At 37.0% G+C, this 21358-nt stretch overlaps 2 protein-coding genes across 2 annotated transcripts in view; one reads left to right on the top strand and one right to left on the bottom strand.

Annotated features, from left to right (window-relative positions):
- Positions 1–66: 66 nt before the first annotated feature.
- LOC109537944 (N-alpha-acetyltransferase 15, NatA auxiliary subunit) overlaps positions 67–21358 on the bottom strand; it is a 40801-nt gene continuing 19509 nt past the window's right edge. Inside the window, exons 12-16 of the mRNA XM_048662661.1 lie at positions 2345–2538; positions 2178–2286; positions 1983–2125; positions 1720–1923; positions 67–1661 (exon numbers count right to left, since the gene is read on the bottom strand). Of these exons, the coding sequence (XP_048518618.1) occupies positions 1473–1661; positions 1720–1923; positions 1983–2125; positions 2178–2286; positions 2345–2538 (839 nt within the window). The 3' untranslated portion in view covers positions 67–1472. The remainder of the gene's footprint in view (positions 1662–1719; positions 1924–1982; positions 2126–2177; positions 2287–2344; positions 2539–21358) is intronic.
- Positions 14496–15671, top strand: LOC109538684 (adult-specific cuticular protein ACP-20). The gene is made up of 3 exons (XM_019906045.2): positions 14496–14936; positions 15035–15219; positions 15272–15671. Exons 1-3 carry the CDS (start codon positions 14600–14602, stop codon positions 15365–15367), a joined length of 618 nt encoding a protein of 205 aa, XP_019761604.2. The 5' UTR covers positions 14496–14599; the 3' UTR covers positions 15368–15671.

Here is a 21358-nt window from a genome sequence, read left to right as displayed (position 1 = left end):
GAAAACAAGCTGAAATTCAATTCGGAAATTCCTAAATAGGGATAATCTACAATAAAAACCCATTAATACAAATCACTGATTTATTTATTTGACTTCGACCCTAGTCAAAGATAGTCGGCCAAGCGTCGAAGTCTCATTTTAAACAACTTTTATACAAATAGAAACGCAAACAATTGGTACATGTATAAACGACAAAAGTATATAATTGAATACCTTCAACGATTATCGTTAACAGACGTTGACAGTGCCTGAATTAATTCATATCATTATTGTTTTGCAAAACAAAAAGTTTACTTTGTAATTTACAAAAACTATTCTCATTACCAGAGGGTTGACAGTACCTGAATTAAATAATTATTGTTGTGCAAAACAAAAAGTTTACTTTGTAATCTTCAAAAACTATTCTCATTACCAGAGGGTTGACAGTACCTGAATTAAATAATTATTGTTTTGCAAAACAAAAAGTTTACTTTGTAATTTGCAAAAACTGTTCTCATTACCAGAGGGCGTAAAGTATGTTAACATGTTCAATACAATAAAATAATAAAATTTCAATTAAAGATCGTAGCTTTCACAGTAATATCCTCTGGGGATGTTTCATAAGTTATAATTTTCCGAATTATCAAAACACTACAATATAGAATTAATGGTTAAACGAGCCACGTTATAACTAACTGATCCACGCACGCTTTCACACTTTCTTTAGTTCACTAGCAACACTAGCTATTATTCAACAGTGGCTATTTTCAGTCTGTTGAAATTTTGGAGATGCATGGCGTCAAATTAAAACTTAATGTCCATTAGATATTGCACTCGCGTTGCCTGTTTCAATGATTGAGTCGCTCGCTACACTATTTATGTTGAAAGTGTGCTTCCCACTGAATATTGTTTCAAAAAAATTAAAAATTGATTTAAACTACGTTAAGTTCAGTCATTTAAACTAATAAAGGAATTTAAAAGTCAATCAACCCAACCATTGATGGAAGGCAATTCGAGAGTAGTTTAAATCCAGATAATTTATTTTTTTACATCAAAAACCTCACCAATAATCTAACAACACAGGCGTTTTTGAGCTATGGCCAGAAAACATCAATTTCTCAAAACTCAATTTCTTATTTAAGATCATGTAAAAAATTCATCTGAAACAACTATAAATGCCAAAAAAACTCATAGTTTTGGATATATATACATGTATTTCTTTTTTCTCCGGTTCAATGTGTGACAAAATGTTACGTAAAATGTCCATACGTTACGACCCATAGAACATTGAGCCGAAAAAGTAAATGTTGATTAATGTTCCACACAACTTTATTTTTCAAAACAACTTGGGGGGTATAAAAAATCCAAACTATGTGAAAAAAAACCTGCTCTAAAACCACACTTCATAATTTTTTCATTGAAATATAAGGTGAGTCATAACACAAAAACGCCATCCTGAAAGCTTGTTGAACTACCCACCCTTACGCAGTAAATCAGTTGATTTCCTGCTCCATCCCGTGATTGGTCTGAGCTTGTTGCTGCGCTTTGATTTCCTGCGCGGATTTGAAAGCTTCTGCATGTGGGAACCGTTGGCGACATTTGGCCACAAATGAATCAATCTGCGATTGAGCGCAGCTCCCGAGCGATCCATTGCGCATATTTTTGAGAATCTCTGTACAAACCTGCAAAAATCAATGGGTGACAATAAATAAATATCGCCCTTGCGGAGTGATGACTTACTTCAATATCTACATCGGTATATTTATTGTTCGCGATATCCTGGACTAAACTAAGGGCGTCTTTCTGGGCTTTATTATCTAATTGATACATAACTATCGCCACTTCAAGCGCCGCCTTTAAACTATCCTTGTGACTATCTAGAAACTCCTTGTTCAAGGTTTTCGCATCTTTGGTACTCAACAAGGTCTTGGTTTCAGTCGTTATCTAAAACATTGTTGAATATAAGCGCTAAAGCAAAGGCAAGAAAACCAATAGCAACTTACCACTTCAGAGACAGCGTTGTCGTAGTTGTGTTGATTATCTTTGACTACCCGTAGAAATCTGATCAGGCAACTGTGTAGCTTGGGGTGTTGTGCATCCACTTGATGTGCGCGTTTGATCGACTGCAGCATCAGAAGAACTTTTCCTAAAATTTTCTGAATAGATAAATAGAACAGCAAAAGTGTGAAAGAACAAACTTTTTCTATAATAAACTTCGAAGGCCATTAGGTGGGTTTCTATCCGATCTCTGGCTAGCGTCTGAAGAGGTTGCAGAAAAATAATTGCTTGCTCTAACGGATCCTCTATCTGAAACGGTTACATTTTATTTACTTGCTTGCTGTACGTCGGTTGCAAAAGCACTCACTCTCGCTAATTTATCCGGAATGAGTTCATCCAGTTGAGGAGCGTCTGCTTCTGCATCCCCTTGTTGTCTGGATTTATTGTGCTGATCTCTTTTCACCTGGGCTTCCCTTGCTTGAGCACTCTCCTGCTCAGCCTTCTTCTGAGCCTTCCGCTGCTTGTTCTTCAATTTCTTCAGTTCGGCCGGCGCCAGATTTTCTGCAACCAACAACATTGATAAATAACTATCCCAAAGCCCTCATTGGACATGTATAATTACGGAAAAAATTAAGAGAAAGTGTTACACTTGATACAGGTCAGCGATCGTTACCGGCTGGGATAATTACTATTTTCATTAGCATTTATCGGTATTTTTAGACCCGAAAATCTAAACCACCACAATCTAAATTCGAATAGTTCGTATAAAACAGCGCCCCTTAAACAATATCACGGCACAGTCAATGAACCAAAGCAACCGGCCTGACAAAGATGATGTCTAAAACCCTTCTAGTGTTCGCTCTGATCGTCGTTGGCGCCTATGCGTTAGAGCACAAAATAATCGAACATTACGCCTATCCGAAGTACGAATTCAAATATGGGGTGCACGATCCAAAGACCGAGGACAAGAAGGAACGCTCAGAAAAACGGGATGGCCACAAAGTGGAGCAGGAGTACAAGTGGGATCAGAAGGATCGCAAAGTGGAACTGAAGAAATGGGACAGCGAGGGCAAATTTGTCAAGTTTGAAATCAAACACTAGATGAGAACCTCCAGAGCGGTGATTTTATGTTTGGGGATTTGTTATGAATAAATATATAACAGACAAAAATGCGATTTTATTTGTTTTAAATCAGACGATTTTTATGCGACTACACTCGCTAAAACTTTGTAATGGAGCCCGGGAAATTGAAGAAAAAAGAAATAAAATGAGAAAGAAAAACAACAGAAGAACGGGAGAGCTTGAAAGAAAAGACAAAGAGACCTCTCTGCTCGGGCGCCATTTTTGTAATGGCGTCCGGGGAATCGGAGAAAAGAAAAAGAAGAGAAGAGGGAAGAAAAGAAAAGAAAATGGGAAGTTCGGAAAAACTTGAAAGAAGAACAGAAGAAACGAGTGTGTCCCGTAAGCACATGATCAAAAGGGAACTGCGATATTCTTTGGATCAAAAAAATACGATCTGAACTAACTTTAATTAACAAAAAATATCTAGCTCCCCTGCTATTGATGGTCAAAGTCAAAAAAATTATCTTTTGTGAAATATCGGGAGAATGGTACGATGCATTTTGGTGAACTCGCTGTGAATTTGTTCTTATGTAAGACTCATATTTTGATGAAACAATCGAGTTCAGCCGTTTTGGACAAGTGGTGAATTCTAGAGTGTCGTGACGTGATGCTACAAGATTTTACAAGGAGCACAAAATTGTGAATACATGATTAGTGCATCAACGAAAAAATGAGTTGATTTCATCCACCAAATAAAAAGTTCTGCTGGTTTTTGTTTCTGACACTCAAGAATTCACCACTTGTCGAAAACGGCTGAACTCGATTGTTTCATTAAAATATGAGTCTTACATAAGAACAAATTCACAGCGAGTTTCATCAAAATGCATGGTGCCATTCTCCCGATATTTCAAAAAAGATCATTTTATTGAAGAACTTTGACCATCAATAGCAGAGGATCCAGACATTTTTTGCTAGTAAAAGTTAGGTCAGATCGGCTTCTTTTGATGCAAAGAATATCGCAGTACCCTTTTGACCATGTGCTTACAGGACACCTTGTATATTGCAATTTTTACCAAAAGATTCAGGCTCCGAAGCCCATTGCTTGAAACTGATGAAACGACAGGAAGAAATTATATTTCACGACGATCTCACCTAAAACCTCACCAGTTTTATCGCAATTTTCGCTGAAAGTTGTTTCGACGCATAAAAATTAAGCAATTTCTCCCCCGTTCCTGTCAATATTTTACTTTCGCCTCGCAAAAAATATAAAAAACATATTTGAAATGTTCATCTCTTTTCGATTTCAAAACTTCCAATTCAACACCGCATTTTTACATACAAGGGTTTCGTTTCAAAACAGGCCAACTTAAATTTGTAGAATCAAACAGAAAGATACAAAAAAATATGTCGACTTAGGTACGAAAGGAAAACTGCAGTGAAGACAAACGTCCGTTGCATCTTTTTCCCAAAAACCGATTTTTATTTAATGGATAAACAATAAAAATTTCAAATATTAATTTGATTGGCTCCTCAAATGCCAATATTTTAAGAGGTTGAAAATAAACTTTTGGTTAAAAAGCTCGGGTAAAAAAACTGCGTAAAACGGCAATAAATTGTCTAGTAACTGATTTTGTGGATTTTTGACTAAAGAAACAAATTTGCCGCTAATTCTTCTGATATCATCAATTGACAAAAGAAAAAAGAGAACAAATAAGATTGACGTCGACGCATACATTTTTCTTGCCGCAAAATAATTTGGAAAATAATTTTTCAAAACATATGTAATATCTACAATTATCATCTTTATCCACATAATTACCATTCTGGCAATTACGTACTAATTGAGTGCCAAACTCGAATAATCAGCATAATTAATACAGAAAATAGATAGTTGGACATTCTCTGACCAGCCGCACATAAAACGTTAATTGGGCATTTTTAGACCCAAAAATTTCCCCATTTCCTTGCACCAATCCACGCTTTTACCCTCCAATATTAAGCTGTATAAAAGCCTTAGTCAAAGGGCGAACAGGCACAGTCGATCCATAGTAGCTGAACGAAAATGTTATCCAAAACTCTCATCGTGTTCGCCCTTGTGGTTGTCGGTGCCTACGCTTTGGAGTACAAAACGTTCGACTATTACGCTTATCCCAAGTACGAATTCAAGTATGGGGTCGAGGACCCGCACACCAAAGACAAGAAGGAACGGGCAGAGAAACGCGATGGACACACGATTGAACAAGAGTACGCATGGAGCGAGAAAGACCGTGAAGTTAAAGTGAAGAAACTGGACGAACATGTGCAACAGTTGAAGTTCGAAACCAAACATCATTAAAGTCTATCTGGATCTGCTTAGTTGAATTGTTCTTAAGCTTAGGATGTGAATTAGTGAAATCAAGTTTTAAGGATACGGCTGATCGGGGCTCTCGCGAATGGGGATGGACTTTTCGACGACAAATTATTTTTAACTTAGTTACATTTGTACCTGCCCTATGGTCTTTCTAAGTTCTCTGATTGTTAATAAAATGTTTAAAGTACCGACTTTTTTCTAGCTGGAATGACTTGAATAATTCAATTTTTATCCTGGCAGTCAATGAGTAATTAAATTTTACGGTTGCACTCTTCCGTTGAAATTAAACAAGTTTTTACCGTTCAAAACGCAATTTGGATCAACGTTTTGAAATACTCAAAATTAGTGTGGCTCTGTGGTTGCCGAGACCGCACGAAATTTGCTGAGAAAGTTTTGAAGGAATGAGGCGTCGTCAAACCAAGGAATTAAGAATTTTATTGATAAAGTACGCAGAAGTGGAATGCTGGTGGGCATGACACATGATGCGCATGCTCATCCAAGGCGTACGCTTAAAGCAGTTGCGGCTGTGGGCAAAAGTGTGCGTCTTAACGCGTCAACATCAACTCGGCGCAAAAGTCAACAACTGAACATTAGTCGTACCACTTTAAGGAGGATTTTGAACAAAGATCTTGGTATGTATGCGTACAAAGACCAGCACGTTCAAGAGTTGAAGCAAATTGGTCATCAAAAACGTTTTCGCTTCGCTGATTGGACTTTAATTGAACGATGACCCTGATTTTGGAAGAAAAATAATATTTTCGGATGGCGCATTTCCACCTTGACGGTTGTGTTAACAAGAAAAACTGTAGAATTTGGGGCACCGAAAATCCTCTCGTCGTCTTAAATAAGCCCAACATTCAGACCGAGTCACTGTGTGGTGTGGATTTTGGAGTGGTGGCGTGATTGGGGCCTTTTTTTCAGAATGAGGCTGGTCGGGCCGTTATAGTCAATGGCAACCGCTATCGAGATATGATAAATGACTTTTTGTGGCAAGGATTGAAAAATATCGGTCTTGAGGAAGTTTGGTTTCAACAGGACGGTGCGACTTGCCACACCGCCTGGGCCACCGTCAACCTTTTACGCACAAAGTTTAACAATCGTCTAATTAGTCGTTTTGGAGATGTTAATTGGCCACCGCGCAGCTGCGATTTAACACCACTAGACTACTTTTTTTGGGACAAATTGTTAAAAAAGTTGTTGATAAAGTTGATGCGGACAATCCTCCAACAATTGACCACTTAAAACAAAACATTCAAGCTCAAATCGCTCAAATAGACCAGCAAACTGCTAATAAAGTGCTCGAAAATTGGTGTTCTAGAATGAGGTACTGCCGAGCGCCAGCAGAGGTGGCCACTGGACTGAAATCACTTTCCATACTTAATCGGAATACACATTGTCTCATATGAAATTAAATAAATAATAAAAAAATCAATTTTTCCTATTCTTATTGTTAATTGGCGAATTCAAGCTTATCGAGAGGAGAATTATTCAAAACTAGAAATTGCAAGACCCATCGGGCGCAGCTTATGGGTAATCAATGCTTATTTAAAAGACAGCGAAAACTACGAAAATAATCGACAAGGACGCACTTCAACTGCAACAACACTAAGAGAACGTCGTGTAATTCTTCGACTTACATCCAATTCTTCGCCAACAGCTAGACAAATAAGGGATCGAAGTGGAAGTAATGCAACTGTACGCACTATCCAAAGGGTAATAAAGAAATGTCCAAACTTAAAAAAGAAGAAAACTAGGCAAGAAGCCTTTGCTGCTTGTACCTCATCGACAAGAACGTTACTGAACAAAGGAATGGAAAAATGTCGTTTTCACGGATGAAAAGAAGATTAACCTGGATGGTCCTGATGGTTTCCAATATTACTTTCATGAGGTAAGGATGAAAGAGGATTTTTTGGCTCGCCGTCGCAGTCGGGTAAGTTTAGTGGTGATTTTGCAGCAATTTCAAGTCAAGGCAGAGTTGGCATCGACTTTCTAGAAGGTCAGCAAATTGCTCAAAAGCATTTGGAGGTGCTGCAACGGCAAATTGCTACCATAACAGCTTTATTTCCGAATCAAGAATGGATATTGCAACAAGACAATTGGCCAATTCACACCGCCCAAATAATCCAAACCTGGTTGACTGCCAGTAATACAGTAAAGTCCTCTTATAATGAACCCGGTTATAGTGAACTTTCGGTTAAAACGAACCTTTTTCTTTAATTGAGATGTCATCCATAAAGACCAACGTATTTTTTACTGGTTATAACGAACCCGTTTATAACGAACTTCCGGATATAACGATCACTTTTTAGGATAGTTGTATATTCACTTTCCGTTTATAACGAACTTCCACGCTCAGCAACACGAATCGTGCGGAGTTGTTTATATTAGTGAGAGCGAGAAACAGGCAGTGACATGTTTTTTGCCGCGCTATGTATGTAAATCGTGTTCGAATGGAAAAACAAAAATGCAAAGCTTTTTCACTAAATGAAAAGTACGAGATTATTAACAAAATAAAAAGTGGAGTAAAGCAGAGTGACATTTGCAAAGAATTTGCACTTGGAACGTCTACTGTTGCAACAATATGGAAAAACAGACACATTTTATCAGCGTATGACAAAACAAATGTTAGATGTAAGAAGTTAAAATTATCTGCACATGAAGAGGTTGACAAGGGACTTATTAAGTGGTTTACTCAAAAAAGACAAAAAAACGTTTCCATAAGTGGCAGTGTTTTGCAAGAAACGGCTAGTGAAATGGGGAGTAAAATCAAAAACAAGGAGTTTGTTTGTTCTGGAAGTTGGGTAGAGCGTTTCAAGAAGACGCATAATATCAGTAGCGGAAAAATTGTTGGAGAGTCTGCCGGTGTGAACATGAATGTGGTCAATGATTGGTTGCATAATGTATAGTCCACCATTCAAGACATGAGTACAAAGATATTTTTAATGCTGACGAAATGGGCCTATTTTATAAACTAACGCCCGACATAACACTAAAATTTGTCGGTGAAAAATGAGCTGGGGGCAAGTTATTTAAAGTACGCCTTACACTTTTGGTAGCGGCAAACATGTCGGGAACAGAAAAAAAGAAAGTTATTGGTGATAGGAGTCAGCTCATCCTAGATTATTCAAAAACAAGATTTTGCCAGTAAACTACAAAGCAAACGGCAAAGCTTGGATGACATCGGGCATTTTTAGAACTGAATTGTGCCAATGACATGAGAAACTAAACTTTAAAAACAGAAAAATTGTGCTTCTGGTCGACAACTGTCCCGCGCACCCTAATGTTAAATTAGAACAAATCAAGTTGGTTTTTATGCCACCGAACACAAGTGCGAAGCTCCAACCTATGGATTAAGGAGTAATACATTCGCTAAAATGTCATTACAGAAAAATTATTATGATGAAAATGGCAGAGGCGCTCGATAAAAATTAAACATTTTCTATAAATCTCTTAGATGCAGTCAATTTCATTCATAGAGCTTGGCGAAAAGTTAGCCGAAAAACCATTGCAAATTGCTTTAAGCATGGTGGATTTGTAAGAAAAGAAAATCATTATGAACCAGACGATGAAATTCCACTTAACGAATGGTTAGAAAAGCATAGACTTTGACTACGAGTATGACACAGATGAAGATGTGCCCAATGTTGTCGAAGAACAAGTTAAAACCAAATTGAGTGATTGCCAAGATGCCAAATTGCTTCGAATATGTGAGCATTGATAATGGCATTCTTACAGGAGAAATATTGACCGATGAGCAAATTATAGACTCCGTAACCTCATCTACAGCTTTAAGCGATAATGAGAAAGATTACGATTTAGGTGAAACTGATTGTACTGTAGACACTAATGCTGTTCCAACCATTTCTGAAATGACAAAAAAAGTGTCAGAAACTCGGAATTTTCTACAATCACGCCAAGTTCCTAATCATATCTGGGAGTCATTTTGTGATCTTGAAAACTACATAAATAACATCTATTTTTGCAGCAGAAATGTACAAACAAAAATTACAGACTTTATGAAGTAGATTTCAAATTGACTTTTGTTTATCTTTTTGTGTTCCTTTTAGTCATACTACTAAACTAACTTCTACTACTCTATGTAGAAATGACGAAATCAAATACACCACGTATTTTTGTATTATTATTCGCTTATAGCGATATAACGAACCAGTTTGAGTTCATTTTTCAAGTTCGTTATATCCGGACTCAACTGTATTTCAGTTCTGGACTGGCCTGCTATTTCCCCAGACTTAAATATCATAGAAAATTTATTGGGTTAGTTGGTCAAACGCTTTTATACTGATGGAAGAGTTTAATAATAGAGAATTAATCGCCGCTGTTAGAGCCGCCTGGGACGAAGTCCCAGTGAATCTTTTAGAAAATCTATTCAATTCATTGCCTCATCGAATGTTAGCAGTCATTGAGAAGCAGGGAGGGCATACCAAATATTAAAATAAGTATTAGGTTTAAATGTTGTGTTCTAGGTTAATTCTAAAATATGAGAGTAATCAAGTGTCTCATTAAAAAAATATATATGCAGAAAAACGACCCTAAATCTGGTTATAAAACCAACATTTTATTGAAGAAGGAGAAACAATAAAAACAACGACAACAAAGATGCAAAAAAAGCACAAACACAGAAACAGTTCACTAAAGAAGGTACATGATGGCAGCTTTTCCACTAGTAAAGTCCTTTGCCGATAGAGATCTGAACAGGCACATCATGGGCGTCCACTTTGGCGACTTTCACAATGCGGTCCTTTTCGCCCCAAGTATACTCCTGCTTCACTAAATCGCCATCCCTCAGCTCCACACGTTCCTTCCTATCTCCGGTATGCGGATCTTCAACTCCGTACTTCAACTCGTACTTCGGATAAGCGTAGTAATCAACTGTGTGAATGGCGCAGGCAAAGGCCACCAGAAGGGCCAACATGATCACCACTTTGCTCATCATCTTTGAAGCTGGTTCTAATTCGAGTGGCCAACAAAACGACTATAATAATCCGATTCCAGGTGCCAGCTTTTATACGCAATGGGTTCCCATTCACCGGGGGCCTTAGGTAGCACAAAAATGCGACCGAATAAACAAAGCGGTCGAAAAATCGAAAAGCCAACCGACAAGCTTGGCAGCTTGAAAAATCGAGCAAACGCCTTTATATTTGATTATTAATAAGCTGTGATATGGGTTGACAAAGAATTGCCCAATGGCTCGCCCCATGTTTGGACAAACTATGTGGTCTGCTGGCATGCATTTAAACCGGATCAAACAGGGGTTTAATCATTGAAGTACAAACTACTCAAGTTTTTCAAGTGCCATCATGCATCAAAAATACTGTGCTTTCTCCTTACACTGAAACTGGAGAGGTTTGAGGGAGAGAACAATTTGATTCATATTTAATTCGAAATGTTCAACTAGACGCCCCTGATTGGCCATTACTAGTCCGCCTACATTTTGCTGCAGTTGCATAATCCCTATTTCTCAGCTTCGTTATCAGCAAAACTTTATTATTAAATAATCTATTCAAAATTCATCATCAACTATGCAAATCCAGCCGTAAAGGCAATAAGACCAAACGCTGCGGCGAAATAAAAATCAGACATCGATATGGTCTAATGATCGCGACACATTGATCTATTTAGGATTAATGCCAAAACTCGTTTAAGTTATTCCATGTATATCAATTGATTTTACGTGCTTAAGTGGATTTCGATTACGATTACGATTGGGGAGTTTTTACATCGATTTGAATGTACCTGTTAGGGTGTTATTTGAAGATAAATACCCCCAAAAAAGTAAATTTCAGCTGATAAACCAGAATAGATTATGGCTTTCAACATTAGTTGACTAGACCTAGACTGATTTATGGATTGCAATTAATCACTGCTAATTAACAGGATAGCGAGTAATTTGTAATCTGCACTGGGTTCCACTGTGGGCTTTAATTTATTCATTAGAAGTGTTAACATCGGTTCTAAACCCAAAATTGGTCGTACCAAGTCCTAAACACTGTGATCAACTTTAAGCTTCGATTTGTCCTAAATAATAAGGCAGCATAATTTTTAAACGGTATCAGATCGCAAATCGGCACCAACGTAATTAGTAACCGATAGTAATTAGTAATTAAATTGTCAAAAGCGCGAAAAATCGGAATATAGCACAAAGTCGCCCAGATTAATACAGGAAAAATGCGTCCAATTAACCAAACAAATGGAGAACGACTTTGAGTGGTACTAAAGACGGAAAATTATGAAAAATGTTGCATAACAATGAGCTATAGACCAGGGACGAAACCCTGATTTTAGATCCATCTATGCAGAGATGGGGTTTACCAAATAAGACCAGTTTTCCCTCATGGAAATCGATGAGAAAACCAAAGTTGTATTTGTCACATAAAACCTAAATCTTCCGTTGAAAATTGCGTCTTGAAGATGACTCTAAGGTCAAACCGCAGAATTTTTCTATAAAAAACGCAAACACTTTAGATTCAAATTACAACAGTATACCATAATTCACATTTCACTTCCATTTTGATTCTGCTTCCATCGCATTTTGCGGGTGATACATTCGCTCTGGGACTAATGTTTACAATCACCAAAATGCAGCACACCAGAATGCATAATATTCAGACCACTTGCATAGTTGAATATTCGGTGCAGTTTGTCGCAAAATCTGATGCAATTCTCGTAGAATCTGACCATATGCTTCGATTTGTTTAGTGCAAGAAATAGGCAGTTACCGCATGCTCATTCGGTAGTATGAGAAATAAAACCTTTTTTTCGGTGAAAACCAAGAATTCGTACAATCAAACTTAATCGCGTTTGTATTATGACGTTTCGCTAGCAGGCATGGCTATCATCTTCAGAGGTGTGTCGCACTCGAAACGAATACACGTTTGGAGCGGAAAAGTTAATTTTCACGATCGGAGCAGGAAGAACTGGAAGTGATAAATATGACGAATCAATTTTGCCACAAGAAATTTCAAAAAATTGAGTGAACAGTTTCTCTTGAATAAAGTATTCTTGCGGAACATTGAAGACTGTTACTTTAGCACCAAACGTTTAGAAGTTATTGCTAAACAACCACCTCCAATCCCTTTAAGAAACACTCTTTGGGTCTTTTACCCTCTAGAATAGGCCGGGGTAACTCAATGAATTTTTAGGAGTTGGCGCAGTGCTATGCAAATGGCCTGATGCGCCAACCGAACGCGCCGGCGCAGTAACTCTGCTGTTGCTGGAAAAATGTTGATGACTTTTTCACTTCTTTTTAGATTTATTTTAAGGGCCATTTAGCAATTATATTATTAACATTTCTTCAAAATTTCAGAATTTTACAGTTTTATGCTCGATTTTCTAAAGATTCACATAAAAATATTGGCAATTTTAAGGTATTTTTTGCGCAAAATTATGAAATAAATTTTATTAGAACACTCGCCTCCTTCGTCGCTTAGTTAAAAGTTTTGAAATCTTTTCCAGCTTCGAATTTGGGACAAGAATCAAATAATTTTCTATCAAAAAACGAACAGAATCAGTGAAAGTTTATAATAAATCATTTGGGAAACTCGTCACCTTTATTCATCTGAAGATTGTAAAGCTTGTTAAAAAAATGTGTTTTTTTTAGTTTTGACTGATTTTTTTGCTTTACTTTCCACTCAAAAACGCTCTATTTTGTCGAGTGTCGCTTAAAAATACTGACGATCTGGAGGTCTTTTACGCGAACAATTACAAGATAAATCTATAGCTTTGTACGAATTTTACAAAAAGTTTTTTCAGTATCGAATACGGGTTAAAACAGAAAATAAATTTATCCCGTTTTTTTCCGAAAATCATTAAGATTTTCTCAAAATCCGATCACAAAACTAAAAGTTTTTAAGCAAAATACAAAAAAAACATTATTTTCTGATGATTTTCTTCTTCTTCTTCTTCTGGCAATAATGAGGTCCTTTCAGTCAAAAATTACAAAATTAATTTTGCAGGGAACTTTAGAAAACCATTTTCAACTTCGAATTTGACACAAAAACCAAATAATTCATGTTTGTATGTATTCAGGTTGTGACCGAAAGTAATTAAGATTATCTTGAAAAACGGCCAGAGCAAATTTCCAAAAACATATTTGGAAAATTCGCTACCCTCATCGCTTTGAAGATTTTTCAAGTTTCTTAAACATTTCAGGGCATTCCAGTTTTAGCAAAGTTTCTATTAAGCAATTCTATCTACGCAAAAGACGTATAATTTTTTGTTTTACTAAAAATACTGACAATCTTCAGATATTTTCTGTAAAATTATAAAATAAATTTTATTGGAACACTCGGCTCCTGAACAGCTTTGTAAAATTTCTTCTGAAATCTTTTGCAGCTTCGTATTTTGGACAAAACCCTAATAATTTTTACTGGATTTGTTACCAAAAATACTTCCCCGAACAGAATAAGTGAAAGTTTATAATCAATTATCCGGAAAACTCGTCACTTTTGTCATTGTGAATAATTTGGTTTATTTAAATTCCGGTTTACAGTTTAGTTACAGTTTGGTCTTCTTTATCGTCTTTTTCGAATACCCGTTTTACCTTTCAATTTGGGACAAAATCGAAACAAAGTAATCTTGTTTTTTTTTCAACAAAATTTTGGTTTTCTCAGAAAACTACCAGAGAAAGCAAAAGCATATAATCAATCGTCATCCTCGTCGCTCTGGAAATTTTTAGTTTCTTCAAAATCTCCGAATTTTCGCGTTTTGGATCAAATAGTTTCAACCAATCGAATGCGCAAAAGCAATATGTTGATGGCTTTTTTTGTTAGATGTTAAAATTTCGTCACCGCCCATGAGTTATTCTCATGGACTCATTAACCAATGAGTTAAAACTCATTAACCCAGAGAGTGGCAACAACTCAAAAGCGCCGCTCAGCACAGTATTACCCAGGCCTACTCTAGAATAATCTCCTCAGTATAATTCGTGTAGCCCTAACGGGTAGAATTTAGCGTTACCGGTAAACCATTGCGATAACCGTCTAGGACAATTTTCTGAAAAAACCATAACCGGCCACCCTGACACTGGGGAATTGCAGCACAGATCCGAAGCAAGTATCCAGGCATTTTTCGCCAGACTAGACACGCCCTGTCGCTACCGTTTCCACTTTCCACCACTATAAAAGCGAAGGAAATCGCCCAATCTGTATCAGTGTTCTTCCGATACATCAACCACCAAAACATCCTCGTAACATGAACTTCAAAGCGTGCCTTTTGCTGGTTGCTGCTGTAGCTGGAAGTGTTCAGAGCGGGGCAGTCAGCTACATTTCCGGCGGCCTGGGCTTGGACGGCATTGGATTGGGAGGAGGACTAGGAGGAGTAGGTTTGGGCGGAATCGGTTTAGGAGGCGGACTGGGCGGAGTTAGTCTGGGAAGCGTAGGATTGAGCAGCGTGGGATTAGGAGGAGTAGGACTGGGAGGAGTGGGCTTGGGAGAAGTAGGATTGGGAGGAGTAGGATTGGGAGGAGTAGGATTGGGAGGAGTAGGCCTGGAAGGAGTAGGACTAGGAGGAATTGGACTGGGAAACATTGGTAAGTGCATTCCCTTAACATACTGTGGAGATGGTGGAGATTTGTTTCTTTAGCCGACTTCCTTACTAAGTAAGTGTAAATTATCGTTTCCCTTTCAGGAGTGACTAAAGCAATTGATTACTACACGCCGCCCAAATACGAATACAAATATGGAGTAACCGACCCGAAAACTGGCGACCAGAAGGAACAGTCTGAAGTTCGATTGGGCGATGTTGTTAAGGGCCAATACTCCCTAGCTGAACCCGATGGAACCATCCGTGTGGTGAAATATACAGCCGATAAGGTAAACGACTTACATTGCCATAAAAAAAACCAATTAATCCGTTTTAATTCAGATCAATGGATTCAATGCCCAAGTTTCCCGCATTGGCAAAGCCATCCACCCAATCACCGGCTACGGTTCCGGATTAGGTCTGGGCTTGAAACTGTAAAAACTGCTAGAATCTAGAGAAACCCCACGATAAGACTGCGCCTGTTTAAATGGTACCGCAAGTGTTCAGCAGGATTATTTCTGGCTAAAGCTTGACTACTTAAGACAACCATCGCATCCCGGACTATCCCTAGTATTAGCTTTGGTACTACAACGTGTAGTATTAATGGCGCCCTGTATAGTGTTGCTCATCTTAGTTATAATAGACGAAACTGCCATTGTCTAGGTTGTTATAGACGTCGAAATGTACTGCTTTAGATTAGGTTGTTATTATTGTTATGAAGCATTAAATGCCTTGAAGATTAGTCCGCGGCTTTCTTTACCTTCATCTCCGATAGGCACGGTTTAACGTGCTTACATAAGTGACAGAATCAATAAAAACAAATATACTAAAGTGAATTTTAGTGAGTGAACAAATGAGAGTAAGTTCGAGTAAGAGTAATGGAACTACGGAATTTTGAAAAAAAAAATGCAAACAAAGTTTAATGCTTTGGTCGGTTTTCGTACGGTGCACTTTTCGTGTGTATCTACAATTTACTTCAACTGATTTAATCAGATTTTTAACATCACCATAAATTGCGACAAACAATTTAGTGCGTAACTCTAATCAAGCATTGTTTGTAGTGATGGAAAAATTCCAGTTGTTCGATTATGAGATGAACCGAACTAACTTCTAAACAATTATCGAAATGCTTTTACAATTCGAGTTTTATATTCGATACTAGTTTTATTTCGATTGACACTTTCGACTGAGGAAAGAAGAAAATAACTTAAAAATATCGAAGAAAATTGTAATAAATTACTGTCTTGTTCTTGCATTGTTATTCACTTGCTTTATGGGATACATTTGAGCACACATTTTTTTAAAACAATCATTACGATTATTTTTGTGAAATGTGTTAAAAATTTTCAAACTAATCCGTATCGCCGGACTCTCCAAAAAAAAAATATTTTATTTATAATTTTGAAAACTGAACAGTCCGATTTTTGAAACTTTAGACTCTTGCCAGGTTGGATGGATAATGCAGGCAAAATATAAAATAAATTAAGTAGCGGGTAGAGACCCCATTACGATCCCGGTAAAGGATAGCTCTACTTCAGGGACGCGCCCCTGCCTACGCGAGCCTTGGTTATCTCCCAATCAACATCCCGGGAAAAAACCATGTCCAAACCAAACTTCCCATCACTTCACATACACGTTCCTATTAATCCTGTTCTATACACATTCTCCAAGCCGTTTAGCCAACGTGGAGAATTAAGGCTACAGACCCCCTTAAAACTATGGCGAATTTAAAAACAAATGGATGGTGTAGCCCAGGTGGGGTGACCACAAACTGGCAAGCCCACACCTTCATGAAGGTCAGCCTCGAGGATTTTGGGAGAGGCAAAAATTCGCAAATCCAACCCATATAAAAAAATTAAGCAAAGAAAACAAGCAAGTGCAGTTTTCAATAGTGTCGATAAAAGCTGCTCTTTCAAGTCAAGAATCCACAGAATTTTATTTAAACTAAGTAGAATGTGTGAAGGTTCCTTCGCCACAGTACAGAGTTTATAGCTTCCATAATGAAAAATGCTCTTAGTAACTAAAAATGTGCCTAACGTGCAGAAAAATAGAGTCCAGTTTCATTTTGGGCTAAAAAGAAAATGGGAAAAAACAACCGAAAGATTAATCAAAAATAACAATAGACAATCGGAGCTTTCGATCCACTCATTTATACTGAAATGCATGAAGTTGCTTTCGTCAATCCAAAATATAACCACTATGTAGGGAAAATAATTCAAGAAATTGATGGATGTGGCGCACATTCGCCATTATAATTCCGGCTACGTTTAGAGATTATTAGACACAAAGAACAATCCTCTTTCCGATACCGATTATTGTTCTCATCACTCACTTACATCAACTCACTTTAATAGAAAATGTCTTCAAGTTTCCAGGATGTTTTCAATTTGCTAAGGTGAGCCGACTGACCGTTGGTAAATATGAGTTTCTCATAAATTCGTCAGGCAAAAAACCAAAAACCCTTGAATCCGGTCCATAACATCACTCGCAAGAGAAACTGCGCTGCTTGTGTGGAAGTGTGGAAAAACGCACTTTACTGGGAAATTTCTGAGAGTTCCCAGGATTTTTTCAGTTACTAAAGGGAAGCAATTGGTCGTTGGTATAGACGGATTTTTAAAAAATCAAGAAAAAACCAAAAATGTCTCAAGCCTGTCCAGAATATCACTCAAAAGAATAAACCCGCGGCTTTAAATGTGGAAAACCTCACTTTAATAAGAAATTGTTGGGAATTTTCTGGATTTTTTCAGATACCAATACCATTGAACATTGAACAACACGGATTTTTCAGAAATGATCCAAGGAAAAAACCAAAAAATCCGACCCATAATATAACTCGAAAGAGAAAGTCCGGGGATTTAATTGAGCGAAAACTCACTTTAATACGAAGTTTCTGGGAGTTTTCAGGATGTTTTCAGTTGCTAAGGCGAGGCGATTGGCCATCGGAAAACACGAGTTTTTCAAAAAATTGACAAGAAAAAGCCAAAGATCCGACAATCCGGCTCATAATATCACTCGAAATAAAAAACTCGCTGCTTTAAGTGTGGAAAAATGCACCTTAATAGGAAATTTCTGGGAATTTCCAGGATATTTTCAGTTACGAAGGCGAGACGATTGAACGATAATAAACACGGATTTTTCAAAAATTCCGAAAAATTCCACATAACTGTCTATAATATCTCTCCAAAGAAAAAGTCCACAGCTATAAGTGAGCAAAAACTCACTTTTATAGGAATTTTTTAGGACAATTTTTCGCACATTCTTAAGAAGAGTATGAAATTGGCGTTTGATTTGCAGCATATTTGCATAAGGATTTGAAAAAGTTTTCGCTCAAAATAGCAGCGAGGAGGACCCTTTTAGGACCAGACCAATCAAAATTGAGGTACTGTTCCGTTAGTATTCATTTCCTCCCGTTCCTCCTCAATTTCACACTTTTTTAAGTGGAGGTATAAAATCGAGGTTTGCTCGAATGATGCGCTCAACATTATTCAATAGCAGAAACCTTGCTTTATTCGTTTTGTAAGTGTCAACTTGTTTTCGTTTCTTCCCAAGTTTTCGGCAAAGTTGCAAATCGAAATTAAGTCAATTTTCAAAAATGCATCACTTTAAACCCCAGTTAACTAGAATGTTGGTCTTAACACCATTCAATGGAAGAAACATTGACGTCTTCTACCACCGTTTTCAATTTCCTCTCGGTTTTACTCAATTTTTCGCACTCTCTAAGAGGAGCATGAAATTGGCGTTTAATTTGCAGCATATTTTCTGGTACGACTATTGCCAAATGAAGGCATTTTGAAAATAGTTTACCAAATAAGCGAAATTAACATTTAGCCTCAATTACATATTTAATAATGCGGTTATATAATGAGATTGCACGATGATTCTGATTAAAATAGATTGAGTGAGGTGTGCAACCAACCAATTTACCAGATAAGATCGATAAAGTAAATAAATCAAAGCAGAAAAACGTGTAGTAGTCCATATTTCAACTGAGCCCAGTGTACGCAAAATGATTAATATAATTTCAAACAGGTTTCCGCATTGTTTTCAGAGTAAATTGATGTTTTTCGGTAAACTAGATCACTCTTTCGCCATTAATTTTTTAATTACTGGCCCGACTAGGAAGTACAACGGTGTTAATGGATGGCGTTTGTAACAGTTAGAATCATTTTGAAAAAAGTTTAAACTTCCGCATCTAATAACACTTGAACAGTCAAATAACTATGATTATTATATCGACGAGAAAGTTATAATTATGGAACAATTTTGAAAATCTGAGGGACGCAATCGTGGGCGTGGCGCGCAATTGCACCAGCTTAAACAATTGTGCACCCACAATTGTGGGTACCACGAGAGCTTTTACTCCACTTACATTCATTATGCACGCTTGGTCGCCCATAAATGTGCACTAGACTTTTAATAAAGGATCCTTATTAAATTTACAACAGCAAATGTGAAACTAATCTCGGGAAACCAAGTTCAGAATGCGGATCCCAAAGGCGCAACTAACCCCTTACGTTGATTAAATTTTCATGGCTCTCACAGTATTTCGGAGTACAATCAATAAAGAACTGAAGACAAACAACTAGTGAAAAATCAATCTCCTTAATTGTTGAATAGTATTAACATTAAGCTTGCAGAAACCACTCAAATAGTCAATTGGGCAGCCAGCAATTTTTCTGTTTATTATTATTTAAACGCAGTCACGATTTGAATTAAGTTTGGAAAGTACCGCAACATGTTACCATTTCTGTGCCTTATTAAAATTGAAAACCTCCCTGAAAATATTGCGAGGCCGCATTATAATTAATATTTATGGTTCCAGTTGTGAAAAATCCTACCAATTATATAAAAACGTCTGTAGGCTCATTTGCAATAAAAAAATTATAAGTCACGAAAGCCAACCTAGTCTCAATCAGAATGGGCTGTAGAAGGCGCGGTCTCTAACAGGTTGAATTCACAACAATTTGCCTGATTACGCAACGTTTCCTTTACTTTAAAACGCTAAATAAAAATGCCCGCTGAAACGTTGCCGCCGGAAATCCAACGTAACATAAAAACAGAACTGCAGGATATGCACAAGTGTAACACACAAGTTTCTGTATGAAGATCATGTTGAGTTGCAATTTTCTTTAGAATGGCTTTTAAATCAATTCGGTCCTTCAACAGATCAACTTTCTAAGGTAAAAATATGGCTTCCTTTCCTTCAGTACACGTACTCTGATTATAAAGGTTTACATAACCCAAGGCGTGGTTACTTCGAACATTCCTTGGAGATAGAATGATAAAACTCATTGGTTTTATATGTGCTATGACCAGTAACGAGCCAGTAATACGGTTTATGGCTCGACTGTTGCAATGAAAGTTTGCCCAGCTTTTATAGGAGAAATGTTTCATAAAATGGAACTAAATTTTTATTAAATAAATATATATTCGTCATTGTATTTGACGTTATTTGCTACTCTGTTTATAACTTTACTAACTTTACTTCTACTTTTACTAGTTTCAAATTAATATTCTTTTCACTTTGTGTTTTTGTGTGTCTTGTTAATTTCAATTGGTATAAATTCTGAAATTAGCGCTTTTTTCAACTATGTAAAGAATTCAGAAGATTGAGGATAAAGCTGGCAAAGCCAAACTACGAAAGTTTCGCTCAATAACAAAAACAAATCTCGAATAATAATTCATTAAATTAGGCGGTTTTCTTTGCAAAAAAACTGAGACAAAGACCATGTGTGGTTCATGTAGACAAATAGAAAAAATAGTCTGTTAATAAACAACTAATATGAACGAAAATTGTGCACAAGCAGGTAAACTTTGTCATTGAAGAAACTGATAAAAACCAAACAAAATTCGAAAGTAGAAGCAAAAACAGTGCAAACCAGAAAAATAAACAATTAAATCAAACAGAAGTGAACTGGAGAGTTGAGTTGCATTTACCCACAAATCCCCTACATATTTTGACCTTAAACACTCTTATTTTTCCGATGTCCAAACAGCGGCACTATGAATAGTTAAAAACGAATAAAACCAGAACTTTCCTTTGCTAATTAAACATTTTTGTGCATAGTCCAATTAGCAAGCGCTTAGTGCAATGTCGAAAATTATTCAACTATTTGGGTTGCGTCTGTTATCATTTGCGGACGTTATGAGGTAAGTTGCTGATTATTGGGGCGGGCAATATGAAAGCAAAAAAATGCAAAATACATACACCAAGAGCGTTAAAGCTTTCGGCTCAAAAAAAATTACGAATTAATAAAGTGAAAAAAGAAATCTCATCGATAATGAAGACATTATCTCACATAATGAATGCCCATTGAAGCAGAGCACTTTCTTCTCTCGGTTTATCTCAAGTAGTCTACTTTCGACCAGGAGTTAATATGTTTTATTAATATGAGAAAATGCGCTTAAACCAAGTTCAATGGCAACATG

The sequence above is a fragment of the Dendroctonus ponderosae genome, unplaced genomic scaffold (genome assembly GCF_020466585.1).
Source record: "Dendroctonus ponderosae isolate FM_Combo_2020 unplaced genomic scaffold, Dpon_F_20191213v2 Dpon_F_20191213_1, whole genome shotgun sequence".
Lineage (NCBI taxonomy): Eukaryota > Metazoa > Arthropoda > Insecta > Coleoptera > Curculionidae > Dendroctonus > Dendroctonus ponderosae.
Note: the sequence above shows the minus strand (reverse complement) of the source record. Positions and strands in the feature narration are given on the sequence as shown.